This window comes from Ambystoma mexicanum, chromosome 6q (genome assembly GCF_040938575.1).
Source record: "Ambystoma mexicanum isolate Mex_15411 chromosome 6q, UKY_AmexF1_1, whole genome shotgun sequence".
In the NCBI taxonomy this organism is placed as follows: domain Eukaryota; kingdom Metazoa; phylum Chordata; class Amphibia; order Caudata; family Ambystomatidae; genus Ambystoma; species Ambystoma mexicanum.
Window position 1 is genome coordinate 267,674,691 of NC_090937.1, and position 12,606 is coordinate 267,687,296.

Genomic DNA, 12,606 nt, shown 5'->3' on the forward strand with positions numbered 1-12,606 from the left:
CAAAATCATAGGTTGTAGAGAGATCTAAGAGATGTCTCGGTGAACCAGAGGTCACGATGAGACCCACAAGGAGCTTGAGAGAATAAGAGGTTGTGGAGAGACCTCAGAAGATTGGTGTGTTAAGCGAAACAAGAGGCTGAGATGACCCCTAGAGATCTAAGCGATGTCTTGCTGAACCAGAGGTCATGGCGAGACCCACAAGGAGCTTGAGAGAATCAGAGGTTGTGGAGAGACCTCAGAGGATTGGTGTGTTAAGCGAAACAAGAGGCTGAGATGACCCCTAGAGATCTAAGCGATGTCTTGCTGAACAAGAGGTCATGGCGAGACCCACGAGGAGCTTTAGAGAATCAGAGGCTGTGGAGAGACTTCAGAAGAATGGTGTGTTAAGAGAAACAAGAGGCTGAGGCGACCCCTAAAGAACCTGTGTTCACCAGAGCCCCCTGGAAGGCATAATCCAGAGTAACCCCCAGAGAGGACTGTTAAGGAAGTCATGTGATACTTGCCCTCTCCACTCCACACATCATCCATACTCCAGCACTGAGCCCAGTGCTTGTCCGGAACACTCAAAACTTGACCCAAGACTCACAGAAGAGTACTCTACATGTGTATCTCAATGTCACCTCCTTGCACACTACCTCAAAACCACATGACCTTGCCAATCAGTATCATGCTGGCCTACTCTACACTGTAGATCAGCATGCCCCCCTCACCTACAAAATTCCTAAACCACACAAGCCTAACAACTACTGGTTCAATGAGGAGCGTGTCAGTCTACGCAGGGACAAAAGAGCCCTAGAGCACCTATGCAGAAGGCCCCCTCCCCTACCAATTGCAAAGCTCTCGTCTCTGCTCCCACTCTTATAAGGCAGCCATAGTCACTCTTAAAGCAACTCCTACAATGCTCGTATCTCTAATGCTCTAATCCTAAAGAGCAATTCACCCTCCTGGGGGAACTTGAATCCGCCATCCCCAACAAGTCTACCATACATATCGATAAGGCCTGGTGTACCACCATACAAGATGCCTTACTGCAAAAAATGGAGACACTTCGTGACGAGATCAACACAGAAAAGGCCCTACTACAGAGGCATAGACACGGTAGGGCCTGAGCGGGCAAGGCCCACCGAAAATCTTTAAATGCCCACTCAGCAGGGCTATGTAGGTATTTACAGATGTTAATGTCACTGCACTGGGCCCCACTACATTAGCTTCAGGCTCCACTTGCTAGACAATCCTGGCTACGCCTCTGCCCTACTGGCTACTAACTCCGACACATAAAACATATCTGACTGCCCCAACCTGGTCCCGACCCCTTCTCCAGCACTCTTCAAGTTTGAACAAGTCACAAAAGAACAAGTGCAAGCTACCATCTTGTTGCTAAAACCCAGCAACTGTCAAGGTGACACATGTACCGCCCATCATCACAGACTTTGTCAATGTCTCCTTCCTGATGAGCTAACATCAAAGCAGCGTGGATCACCCCACTGCTTAAAAAGACCTCCTTAGATCCCTCCACCCCTCATAACTACTGCCCTATAATGACAATGCCATTCTTAATTAAGATATTAGACAGGATAGCCTATGCTCAAGTCCAACAATTCCTTGAGTGACACCAGCTGCTCTGAACGAGACAATCAGGTTTCCGTCCAGAACACAACACGGAAACAGCCCTCCTTGACCTTAAGTTACAAATGGACAGAATCTGTGATTCAGGCAGCCAGGGCATTCTCCTCTGGTTAGACCTATCTGTAGAGTTCGAGCTGCTCAACCACAAAACCCTTTGTAGCCACCTCAGTCAGCACTTTCACTTCTCCCCTGAAGCCACCTCTTGGATCCAATCTTTCCTCAACGAGTATACCGCAAGGGTATTCATTGGAGAGGTGCAGCTGACCCCATCTCCGCTCCCTTAGGCATCCCACAAGGTTCCTGTCTTTCACCCACACTTTACAACATCTACACTAGGCCACTGTTCGACCTCCTCCTTTGGGAATCATTTATACCAACTTCACCGACAATACCCAAATATTTACCCTCAACACAGGAAACCATATCAAAGGGCACTGCTTTGATCAATTCAGTCTACAGCAGTGTACAAAATTGGATGGCCACCCACAATCTTTGTCTAAATGACCTTAAAACTGAATATCTCATTGTGGGCTCCGCCTTTAGAATGAAAAACCTAAATACTGCCTTTACCACCATGTGCATTGATGGCACAACCATCCCACTCCTAAAACATGTCAAAACGGTGGGTGTCTACCTGGATGCAGCATTAACCATGACAAGGCACATCAATGCACTAGTATCGTCCACTGCCTACACTTCCCAACTTATATCTCTGAGCCGGCAATTCCTATCACCCGACAACTGCCTAACTTTGGCACATGCTGTCATTCCATCCAAACTAGACTATTGTAACTCTCTCCTCATCGGCACTTCAGCACACAACCGGGTGAAACTACAACTACTACTAAATAAAGCCCTGCGCGCCGCCCTTAGACTACAACAATCCAACCATACCTATGTAACCAGACGGGAAGCACACTGGCTTCCAATCAAAGCACGGATTGTCTTTAAAACTCTAACCATTGCACACAAGTGTATATACAAAGAATCTCCCTCCTACCTCAACAATTGTCTCAATCTGAAACTACTGGTGCACTCTCTAAGATCTAACACTAGCATCTCACTGCTCTCCCCCCTGCTATAAGAGGAAAAGAGTGGGGAGGTCAGCTTTGCGGTTACTGCACCCAACCTATGGAACTCTCTCCCGACAGCCATCAGAAATGAACAAACCTACACAACTTTCAAAACATGGCTTTTTTGACAAGTCCGATTAATGATTGCTTCATGTATTGATCCCCACTGTGTCTTACTGTACCACATGCCGTGATACCCCTGGGCTTGGGCGTTACAAAAATGTTAATGTCATAAATAAATAAATGATTGGTTTGAAAAACATTTTTTCATTTCATGGCCCTTTTATTTTGGTCATGGAATTTTAGTTATCTCCTTTTTTCAGAAAGAAATAGGATGCAAATCACATTACTGCACACCATGACATAAGCATATGTTAACAAAATGCAAAGATATTCCATGTTATTTACTGTGCCATGTAGTATTTGTGTGTAATATTTGGGAACTGTCCTATTTCTCTTCCAACAGACAATTAGAGAGTGAAAAAATAGCAGCGCATGTATGTAGTGCTGTCTGAGATCATTCTAATTGCAGCATTCAACTACAGGTCTTAGTATTCCCCTGGCAATGGTGATTCATTTATCAACCTTAGAAGGATTAGAGAATTCACTGGACTATGTTTCTGCCATGCATGTTACTTGACAATAGCTGCATACGGTACAGGACCAATCATCCTATTTTAGCAGCTTAAGTAAACTTGAAATTCTACGAGTCGCGTCAATAGAGGCCCAACCAGTGGCATGGGACTGTCCGCTCAAGGGACAGCTGGAGTTTCCTTCATAAGGGATGACAGCGACTGACCCTGTTCACCAAGACATGTCTCTAAAGGCCATCTGCAACCATTCAATGCCAAATGCAAAGCTTTATAATTAGAAGAGCAATTCAACAAAGGCAAAACCTGGGTAAAAAAAAAAACATTATTTGTAATTCACATTTAGATCTTCTTCAAAAGAAATCTCCCAGGTGTAGACTTATATGACATACTAGGCGTGCATTCATCGAGATGATGATTTTTAATCAGTTTGAGACAAAACTGATTTTCATTAGCTTATTGAGTGTCTCCAGTGTGTCTCATTGTTGTCGATTGGTGCCTCCTCCTGGAGAACAACCTTGTTTAAGGACTCTTCAGTCAGGTTGCAGGAGCGTTGTGGTTCCCCCAAGGTGATCAGGAGGGTTTCCATCTTGCAAGTGAATGGAGTTCAGATGCACTGGGGACCAAGCACTGTTCCCATTGACTCCTAGAAATAGGGGAGCTGTGCCATTGCTCAGTTGATGCCCGTTGCCCAGTGGGTTTCCGTCTGCTAGCAGGCCTGCTCCTTTCGCATGTCGGCTGGGATGACCACACACTGCAGAAAAGGGAGTACAGTTTTTAGTCAAATCAGTACAAATGGTGGTCTGTACTTCCATAAAAATATATCTCAGAAGATAGCGAAATTAAGATTGAAGCAGAATGAATCTAGCACATTAAAATATGTATGTGCGACCACCCGTCAGGACAACTACAAAGGACACAGGCACAATTACTCTTTGGACACATCATGCTCACAGCACTAATTTAGTCTCGCAACTTCACACTTGCATTTTTGCTGCTATGCCGATTCCCAGCACACTGGCCATTTAATAGGCACAAGCATCTAAAATCATAGTTTTCTCATATTTTACTACTTGAAATTTGTATATAAAACTGGAATCCCAATAAAGTAAGAACATAATGCGTTCAATACATCTTTCGCATGGCATGGTATACAAACTAAGCAATTTACTGCATTTGTTTTCCAATGCTAGGTAAAGGCATCACAACAATTCTGTCAAGGCAAAAAGGCATTACACAGTCACACACTCAAGTGCAACTCCCTGGCACAACAAGAACGATTATTTGTGTTATCTTTACCAATTTGTGTTGTGATCAATTTGGAGAAAGATCAGTGCTGTCTGCAATAAAGCTGGTAAACATTAATAGTGAGTTAATCCATGAATCAAGGGATTGAAAGGTTCCTTTCCAAAATTCAATTGGTTCCATGGGATCTAGAATGAGGAGACTAGTAATGTTCTAAGGTGACGCCTCATTCTAAGTTTGCCGGTCTGGAAACAACGGTGCTGGTAAACTTACCGGCACCGTTGTTTCCAGACCGGCAAACTTGGGGTTTGCCTGCCACAGCCGCTGTGCCCGACAGGTGTGACCCTGACAGTCACAGCAGTCATGGCAGGCAAAGCCACCACGGAAGCACCGGGACCGTTAACAAATGCAACAAATAACAACAGTGTCGGTGATTCCCATAGTGTCCCATAGAGTCCTATCGGACTCCATGGGAATGGGGATTAACGAAATTGCCGGCGCCTGACTTCCCGGCCACCGGACTTGAAATAGCCCGGTGTCACCGGGAAGTCAGGCGCCAGTAATTTTGTACAGGTCTGGCAGAAACACGCCGGTAGCACTGGCGCAATTTCCCACCGGACCCATAACGAGGCCCTTAACATATGTCCCCTACAGGATTGGTGCAGAACCCACTTAAATAATTTAGGGAATGAGCAGCAACGCCCAAGAATGCCATACATTTTATACAGCAACATTGTTTCTCATATACTTGCATCAAGTCCTGAATGATTTACGTTCGGGAAATGTGCAGTAATTACACTCTGGCTACTTTTAATGTAAAAAAGTGATTAGTGAAACTTGGACGAGCTTTCTTTTTATTTAACAGTAGTGTAGATACCGATATGAGAACACATTGTATTCACCACATCTGCATTCATTGTTCTAGTTATTCTCTGCATATAATTCTCTAGGAATGTGTGTGCATTGGGGTTTGGGCGTGCACACACCACCATGCAACCCCTCTTCTTATAACATTCCGCGCAGGCCTTTCATATCCCAAAGGGGTGACAGATGTTTCAGCAATTTTACCCTCGCATCTAAATATTTCACAAGCTGTCCAAATGAGTATAGATGGTCCATGGCCACAAACACTTTAATATTAGGCTGAGTGTTGTGAAAAAGGACATCTGCACCACCAAGCCTAGTGTGCATTATGTACTTAACGATTCAAACATACAACCATTTAAACACTCACAAACGCGTCAAATGTAAGGATCTATGGTCATTCTTATAGTCCCATAATGCTCTTTGATGGCATGCAACGCATTACGGAGCCCTTATCCATGCTACCTCTCCAATTCCCCTTTCTCATGGGGGTATTGTTAAAGAGAATAAAAGGGCATACTATATGTGTTTTTTCTAGGTTTTGATAATGTGCTTTACAGATTAAGACAAGTATAATGTTCTTACTATGACAGTGTATACTGGAAGTAATCATTAGAAATACACTTTGTAAAAGTTTAAAAGAGCCAGTTTGCAAAGTAAGTATATTGAAATAATGTTCCTTTTTAATAGCTGTTTGCAGAGAGTACACATCATTTTCTCTCTCAAAATACCCTTCCTTCTTGGAAAGAGTCCCACTCAGATTAAAAACAATGAATGGTTTCTTCTGTGTGCACCAAGGCAATGGTTAATTGAGAGGGGAGAGAGAGAAGAGAGAGAGAGAGAGAGAGAGAGAGAGGGAGAGATAGTGAGAGACTGAGACAGACAGAAAGACAGAAAGAGCGAACAACAGAGGGAGAGAATGGGAGATGCACACACGTAGGAATGGATAGAAGGAGTCAGAGAGGAATTAAGACAGAGACAGAGATAGAGAGACATCGAAGTAGAGAGAGAGTGCGTGGGTGATGTATTAGGAGGGAGCGAGAGCAAGTGACACTGAGAGAGAGAAGGGAAATGCGAGAGGTAAAACAAGACAATTTTGACAGAGAGAGTGTGCTTTCAGGCTACACTGGCCCAGGGGGGCTGAGAAAACCGGGCTTGCAAGACAACACCTGCAAAGTAGGAGAGAGCGCCAGACAGCACTGACACAGGGAAAGGGAGAGAACAGAGTGCACCCACAGTGAGAGCATACCCTACAACAATGAGAGACTAGACAGAGCACACATGTTAACACACGTCTCGCCCACAGTGAGACTAGAGCGAGAAACACAGATTCAGACACCGAGAGAGATAAGGAATGAGAGAAAGAGTGAGAGTACAGCTAGTACCAGCTAATATTATGCAGCACAGATGATTACTGTCAGGCAATTGTGTATTAATGCACCAAGTTCGTTTATGGCACATTTTATTATTAAACGTGTTTTACATTTTTGTATTTGTAATAAACATTTGAATATTAGTACAAACTACAGAAATACAAACTTTTGGTACCAATATCATAGATCATGTACAGACAGCATCTGAACCACACATCAATTCCCCCTGTCAATGGGACAACTAGAAAACCACAAGAACGAAGTAGAAAACAGTAGACAATAAAACAGAGAACAAATGGACACAGCGGAGAAGAAATAAGGCAAGACTCAGGAATGGAGAAGACCCACAGTGCACGTTAAGCATACCTTGGACATGGGATATTCATGTGTTCCTAATCAGGGTGGGGTGCCTACTTTGTGTTACAGCATTTTCATTGTACAGAAACATTATACATGTGAAATCAATCTATAAAGAGTAAAGTTTTGGAATATAGGAAGCCTGGTTACCTTAGGGCTCATTACAGTATTTACAGTGTCTGGTGTAGCCTTTGCACCAATTAGGGCCCGGTTATTTAGGGTTAGATTGCTCACCCGCTTGGGGAATATAGGGAAATAAAAACGCAGACACTGGGATAGAAATACAAGTATTTTATCTAGTATTTACATTTCTTTTACTGTAGAACTTACTTTTATCTAAGGGCCATGAACAGTGGCCTCCAGCACCACCTTGGGGCTGGAAGGAACCTTCAGGAGGAAGAACAACAGACAGGCCTCCCCTATCCAAGGAATGGACTTGGGAGGAGAGACACTTTAAAAACAGAAGAAAACCCATTGAAATGAATCTTCTGGAGAAATGGGAGCAGCAAGAGGAGCAGGAGGGGATTGATAAGGATCCTTGGGGAGCCAAGGCCCCCCAGGATACTGTCATCTTTATCAGCCGGACCGCGTATGCTGATGTAGTCCCTATATCATAATCACGCAAAATGCCCTGCATCCAGTGGTGTAATGGAGCAGTAATTTCAAAGATATGGCTTCTCATGCAAAACCACCAAAGATATATTTTGGAATCGCTTGAGGAATGCAAACCAAATATCCCTAACCTTGCCGCCTCTTAGATTTACTAAGACGGTGCTAGAGCTTTACAACTATGTCAGTTTTCTGGTTAACGATAACATGGCTAATTTATATATACTGAATTTATTTACTACTGTAATGTTTTATAAGAAATAGGATAATGTTACTTGATGATTACATTGTGTAATGTGAAAAACGATTGGCTGTACTTTTTTGCAAAATAAAAAAATAAAATGGAAAAGGTAATGTAACAAATATTTGAACTTGCCATGAACTTTGAGGCACTGCCTGGGTAACTGGTGCATCCCAGGCACTCAAAGGCGCAGAAATTATATCAGCCCACCTGGAGGTCAGGCCAGAAGGGCCAAGGTGATAATGGCCTGGGCTGTGTGAGCGAGGTGCTCTGGGAACCAAAACAGCCTCAGGATTAACGTGGCCCACCCCCGGACAGCATAGGATTGCATGATCAGCGTGCCCTGGCACAAAGTGGTGTAGAATTGGAGCCCGACAGTCGGCCCAGGAGCCAGAGGGGACAGACCCAAAAGAACAGGCTCCGTGCCACATGTGCAAGGAGGGGACCGAGAGCCTGAAGAATCCTGACAAGCTCCCCTGGAGTCAGACGGGTGGGCTAGCAAAGAAAGAAGGCCCAGGCGTGTCCTCACGATGGCCCGGGTGAAGAGCCACCAGAGCGCCGAAAGGACTGGCTGCCCCTGCCCCCACCCTGCTCATCAGCAGAGGTGCAATGACGAAGTGGACAGGCCCACCACCTACCTCCCAGAAGGGAGTATCTAAGAGGGCCTGTGCAACGGCGTATTGATAAGATGCAGTGTCCCACAAAGGCATGGGGTTATACAGGATGAAAAAAAACTATCCTGGTCCCATGGTGGTGAGCACAGGCGGCATCCTCAACAGGGTCCCGCAAGGATGACAGAACTTTCCGGGGGTGTTTGCTATTGAGGCGGCACCCCAAGAGGGCCAGGGGTGCTGGTGAAGTTAAATATTCCCGGGCCCTGCAGTGATGGTGACAGCGGACCCCACTAGATGACAGGGCATTGCATCAACAAAGAACAGCACTTGGGGCAGGCCAGCCCCCCTTGAGACAAAAGTGGAGTGCTGGCCACACCTTATCATCATTCATAAGATACTGTTTTTGGCTGCCAAAGCCCTAGAAGAGCTGGATGACTAAGTTGGGGTGGCTGGCTGCGGCAGTCACCCCACATAGATATATAGATAGTTTTTATATATGGTTTCAAAAAGGTTGGAGTTATTGGGGTCGGGACTCCCTGTCCCCTGTGCACCTCCTATTAGTGGGTTAGGTTTAGCCTGCAGCCTGGATCATGGTTTGTCTGGGGACCAACTCTGAGGTTCCCAAGTAATTAGATGCTTGTCGGGATGACAAACCTTTGAATGTTTGTAAGCACTGACTGAATTCGATGGTCCAAAATTTGGCAATTCTGCCTTTTGTTGATGTTAAGTCATGGTCCAGTCTTTGAGTTTTAAGTGCATGTGTTTTTTTTATTATTATTGGTATAACTAACCAAAAAGAGTCAAAGTGGCAATTTGTGCCAGTCGTCAGAGTTGGTGAGTGCAAACAGCCGACGTGCGTTTCAACCGAAGTCTTTCTCAAGGCAGATGTGAAGTGGTAGCAGACTCGTGGTAGAGTTAGCAGCTGGTCCCCCCAGATCCGGGTGCCAGGTTGTGGCTGGATAGCCTAGTCTGGTGCCGTGATCAGCGGAGTGTGCCGGTCGTGTTCAGTCAGACTGCTACCACTTCACCTCTGCCTCGAGAAAGACTTTAGTTTTTATATATGTATGCAGTAATTTGTGTATAGATATATCTGCGTTTTATAGCTGGTTGCATAGAAGGGTGTATTAGTCATTGTATACTGTGTGTTGATTAGCATGGGCGTGTTTAGGTAAGGTGGTTAGAAGTGGTTATTACAAGAAGTGGGGAGCAGATGCCCTTACATCGGAGGATTAGTTTAGATAGTGGACTGCCAGAGACCATCTTGGGAAGAAGTGTCATGTTTATGGTTGGTTGTGGTTTGGTAAAACAGGGGTCCCCATTGTAGCCTGTAAAAATCCACCCTGATGCCTGGCCTTCTTCATGAAGGCTAACAACAGGATAGCGTATGGTAAGGAACTCAGGGGGTAGCACAGCCCCAGTTCAAGACGTGTAGGGCACTAAAATCTTTTAGTTGAACATTGTCTAGCTCCCCTTTTTTCACAGCTGGTCTATGGGGAGGGAGCTGTAGAGAGGTCCCTTCCTGGCCTGGGGGTATGAGTGTGCACAGGCCACCAGACATGGGCAATACAATGAGAGCTACACTGGCATTCCATCTAATAAGCAACAGCTTTTCTATCATATGTGTCCTAGCAAATACTTTCCCACTCATATAGCAGTGCGAATTCAGCAATGATGAATGTTCTGTGTACAAGCAAGGAAAATTTCAATCATCCTGGGTTTTAAATACCATTGCTCTCTTATGGTACTATCTTAAGAAGGTCAAGGTTTGCAAAAAAGAGCTTAATTACAGCTGTTCACATCCTCAGTGCTTAACTCAAAGGCAAAACCCAGCCTTAACTTGAATACACTGGTCTTCTCTTAAACAATTTGAACTTATCTGCAAGACAGAATTCCAGCTATAAAGGAGCAAGTGGAGTTTGCAGTTCTCTGGACTACAAATGCATGGTTATAGGAACACAGAAAGAGGGATGACGAAATTAGGGTTTAATGTGTGATAAATCTCCCATTCTGAGCCTCCTCATTGGCTGGAAGCCAAGACCACGTCCCCACCGGATACTAATAGATTTTATAGAATGAAAGCCGTGACAGCTATCATGTATGAGTTGGAAATGGCTGACTTCAGGTTAATACACTAATTGTATAAATTGGAAGGTTTGCGCTGGTGAAGAGTTAGGGATTTTGATACGGCAGGCTATTGCAGAAAGGAAGAACCTGCAAATGAATTGCAATATCCGAAACCCGGTGAATTGCTCACTTTCTGAACATTTAGCATATGAAGCCGCCAAAGGTTCATCTACAGTCCTCAACCAATTCATGTTAGATTATAGGAGGATCCTACAAGAAGACATTGGTGCTCATGAAAACTTGCTTGTGGAGAACCATGTGGAAGTTAAGAACAAATTATGCGATCGAGAGTGGGTAGCAATATGGAGCTTGATTATTACTTTCAGATGATATCAAGATATAGCAAAAAGAAGTGAAAGGGTGCTGGGTGGTTCCCCAATATCTAAAAAAAATTCGAACTACACATGGAGAAGATGTTTTTTTCAATTTTGGCTTAACCTGTTGCATACAAGAGATTCTCTCTATAACATCTAGAGCAACAGGTGAGATAAATGTTTTCCACTATTGCAAAGATCCCCTAAAAATGTAGTCCCTATATCATAATCACGCAAAATGCCCTGCATCGAGTGGTGTAATGGAGCAGTTATTTCAAAGATATGGCTTCTCATGCAAAACCACCAAAGATATATTTTGGAATCGCTTGAGGAATGCAAACCAAATATCCCTAACCTTGCCGCCTCTTAGATTTACTAAGGCGGTGCTAGAGCTTTACAACTATGTCAGTTTTCTGGTTAACGATAACATGGCTAATTTATATATACTGAATTTATTTACTACTGTAATGTTTTATAAGAAATAGGATAATGTTACTTGATGATTACATTGTGTAATGTGAAAAACGACTGGCTGTACGCGTTGTTTTACTTTTATGAATGTGTAATGTTTAATTTTATCTTTTGCAAAATAAAAAAATAAAATGGAAAAGGTAATGTAACAAATATTTGAAAACAGCTGTCACACCGATGTCAAATATGCACCATAGAGAAAGGGAAAATGCTGTAATTCATGATTACAAATAACCCACTTTCCCTCAGGGTATGACTTGTAGTACATGGATTGCTAATGAAGTGATAGCGAGCATGGGCACAGTGCTAATGTGTCCCTTGGTGCTGAGGGGAAATTCATGGTGAAGTATTAGGAAGGGGAACGCATGAGCAGACAGGAATGGCAAACAGGGAGCTGTGAGAAGCTGGAGAGTAGATCTGAGGCAGGTGATGCCAGCTGAAGTTAGCAGACTTGACAAACCCCAGACTGAGTACCCTTTTTGGCAGAATCCTAGCAGGGCCACCGTCCCTTTTAGAACAGTGAGTGGGATCCCTGCCAGATTATGACTAGAAGGTGCAAACTGTGAGCATTTGTTCAAGAATGTATTGCCAGGAGGGACCAAGAGGGTGACAGTGGGGGGCAGTGAAACCCAGGCGCTGACCGCATAGATCCTCACGGTTACGGTACAGTAACAGAATGACCAAGGTCCCGTTTGAAGGAATGAGCATGAAGCCAAGGTCAAAGGCTCTCATAAGGAGCAGAAGGTGTACTTGTTTTTGTTATTTATTGTACACTGAAACCAGAAACAAGGCCTTGCACACTCTTTCAGTGTCTGTTGTTGTTTGACCCAGGAGAAAATGAGATGTTGGTGTAGGAATTGTGAAACTGGGTGACATTCACCCAAAGGCTAGTTAGAACGAGGGATATGAAAGATTGCAGATCGCATCTCCATGCATGCGACCAACCTGTTTGCCTTGTACAGGTAAGTGCCTAGGAGACAGGAAAAGGGTGGTACCACAAATCGCAAAGACAACGTAGAAAAGGTAAACCTGTGGTAGACTACAAAAGTGTAAAATATATATTATAAGGGTATTACGGTTAAAAATAAAAACTAGAATACAGTAA

General features: G+C 44.1%; 1 protein-coding gene across 3 annotated transcripts in view; it reads right to left on the minus strand.

The window, feature by feature from the left end:
- Positions 1-2,957: 2,957 nt before the first annotated feature.
- The window catches only part of EGF (epidermal growth factor), a 775,649-nt gene continuing 766,000 nt past the window's right edge, over positions 2,958-12,606 (minus strand). For 2 of the 3 annotated variants that reach the window (XM_069630734.1, XM_069630733.1), the window contains one exon: positions 2,958-4,043. In XM_069630734.1, the coding sequence (XP_069486835.1) occupies positions 3,823-4,043 (221 nt within the window). In that variant the 3' untranslated portion in view covers positions 2,958-3,822. The remainder of the gene's footprint in view (positions 4,044-12,606) is intronic. The other variant, XM_069630732.1, reaches the window with a different exon arrangement.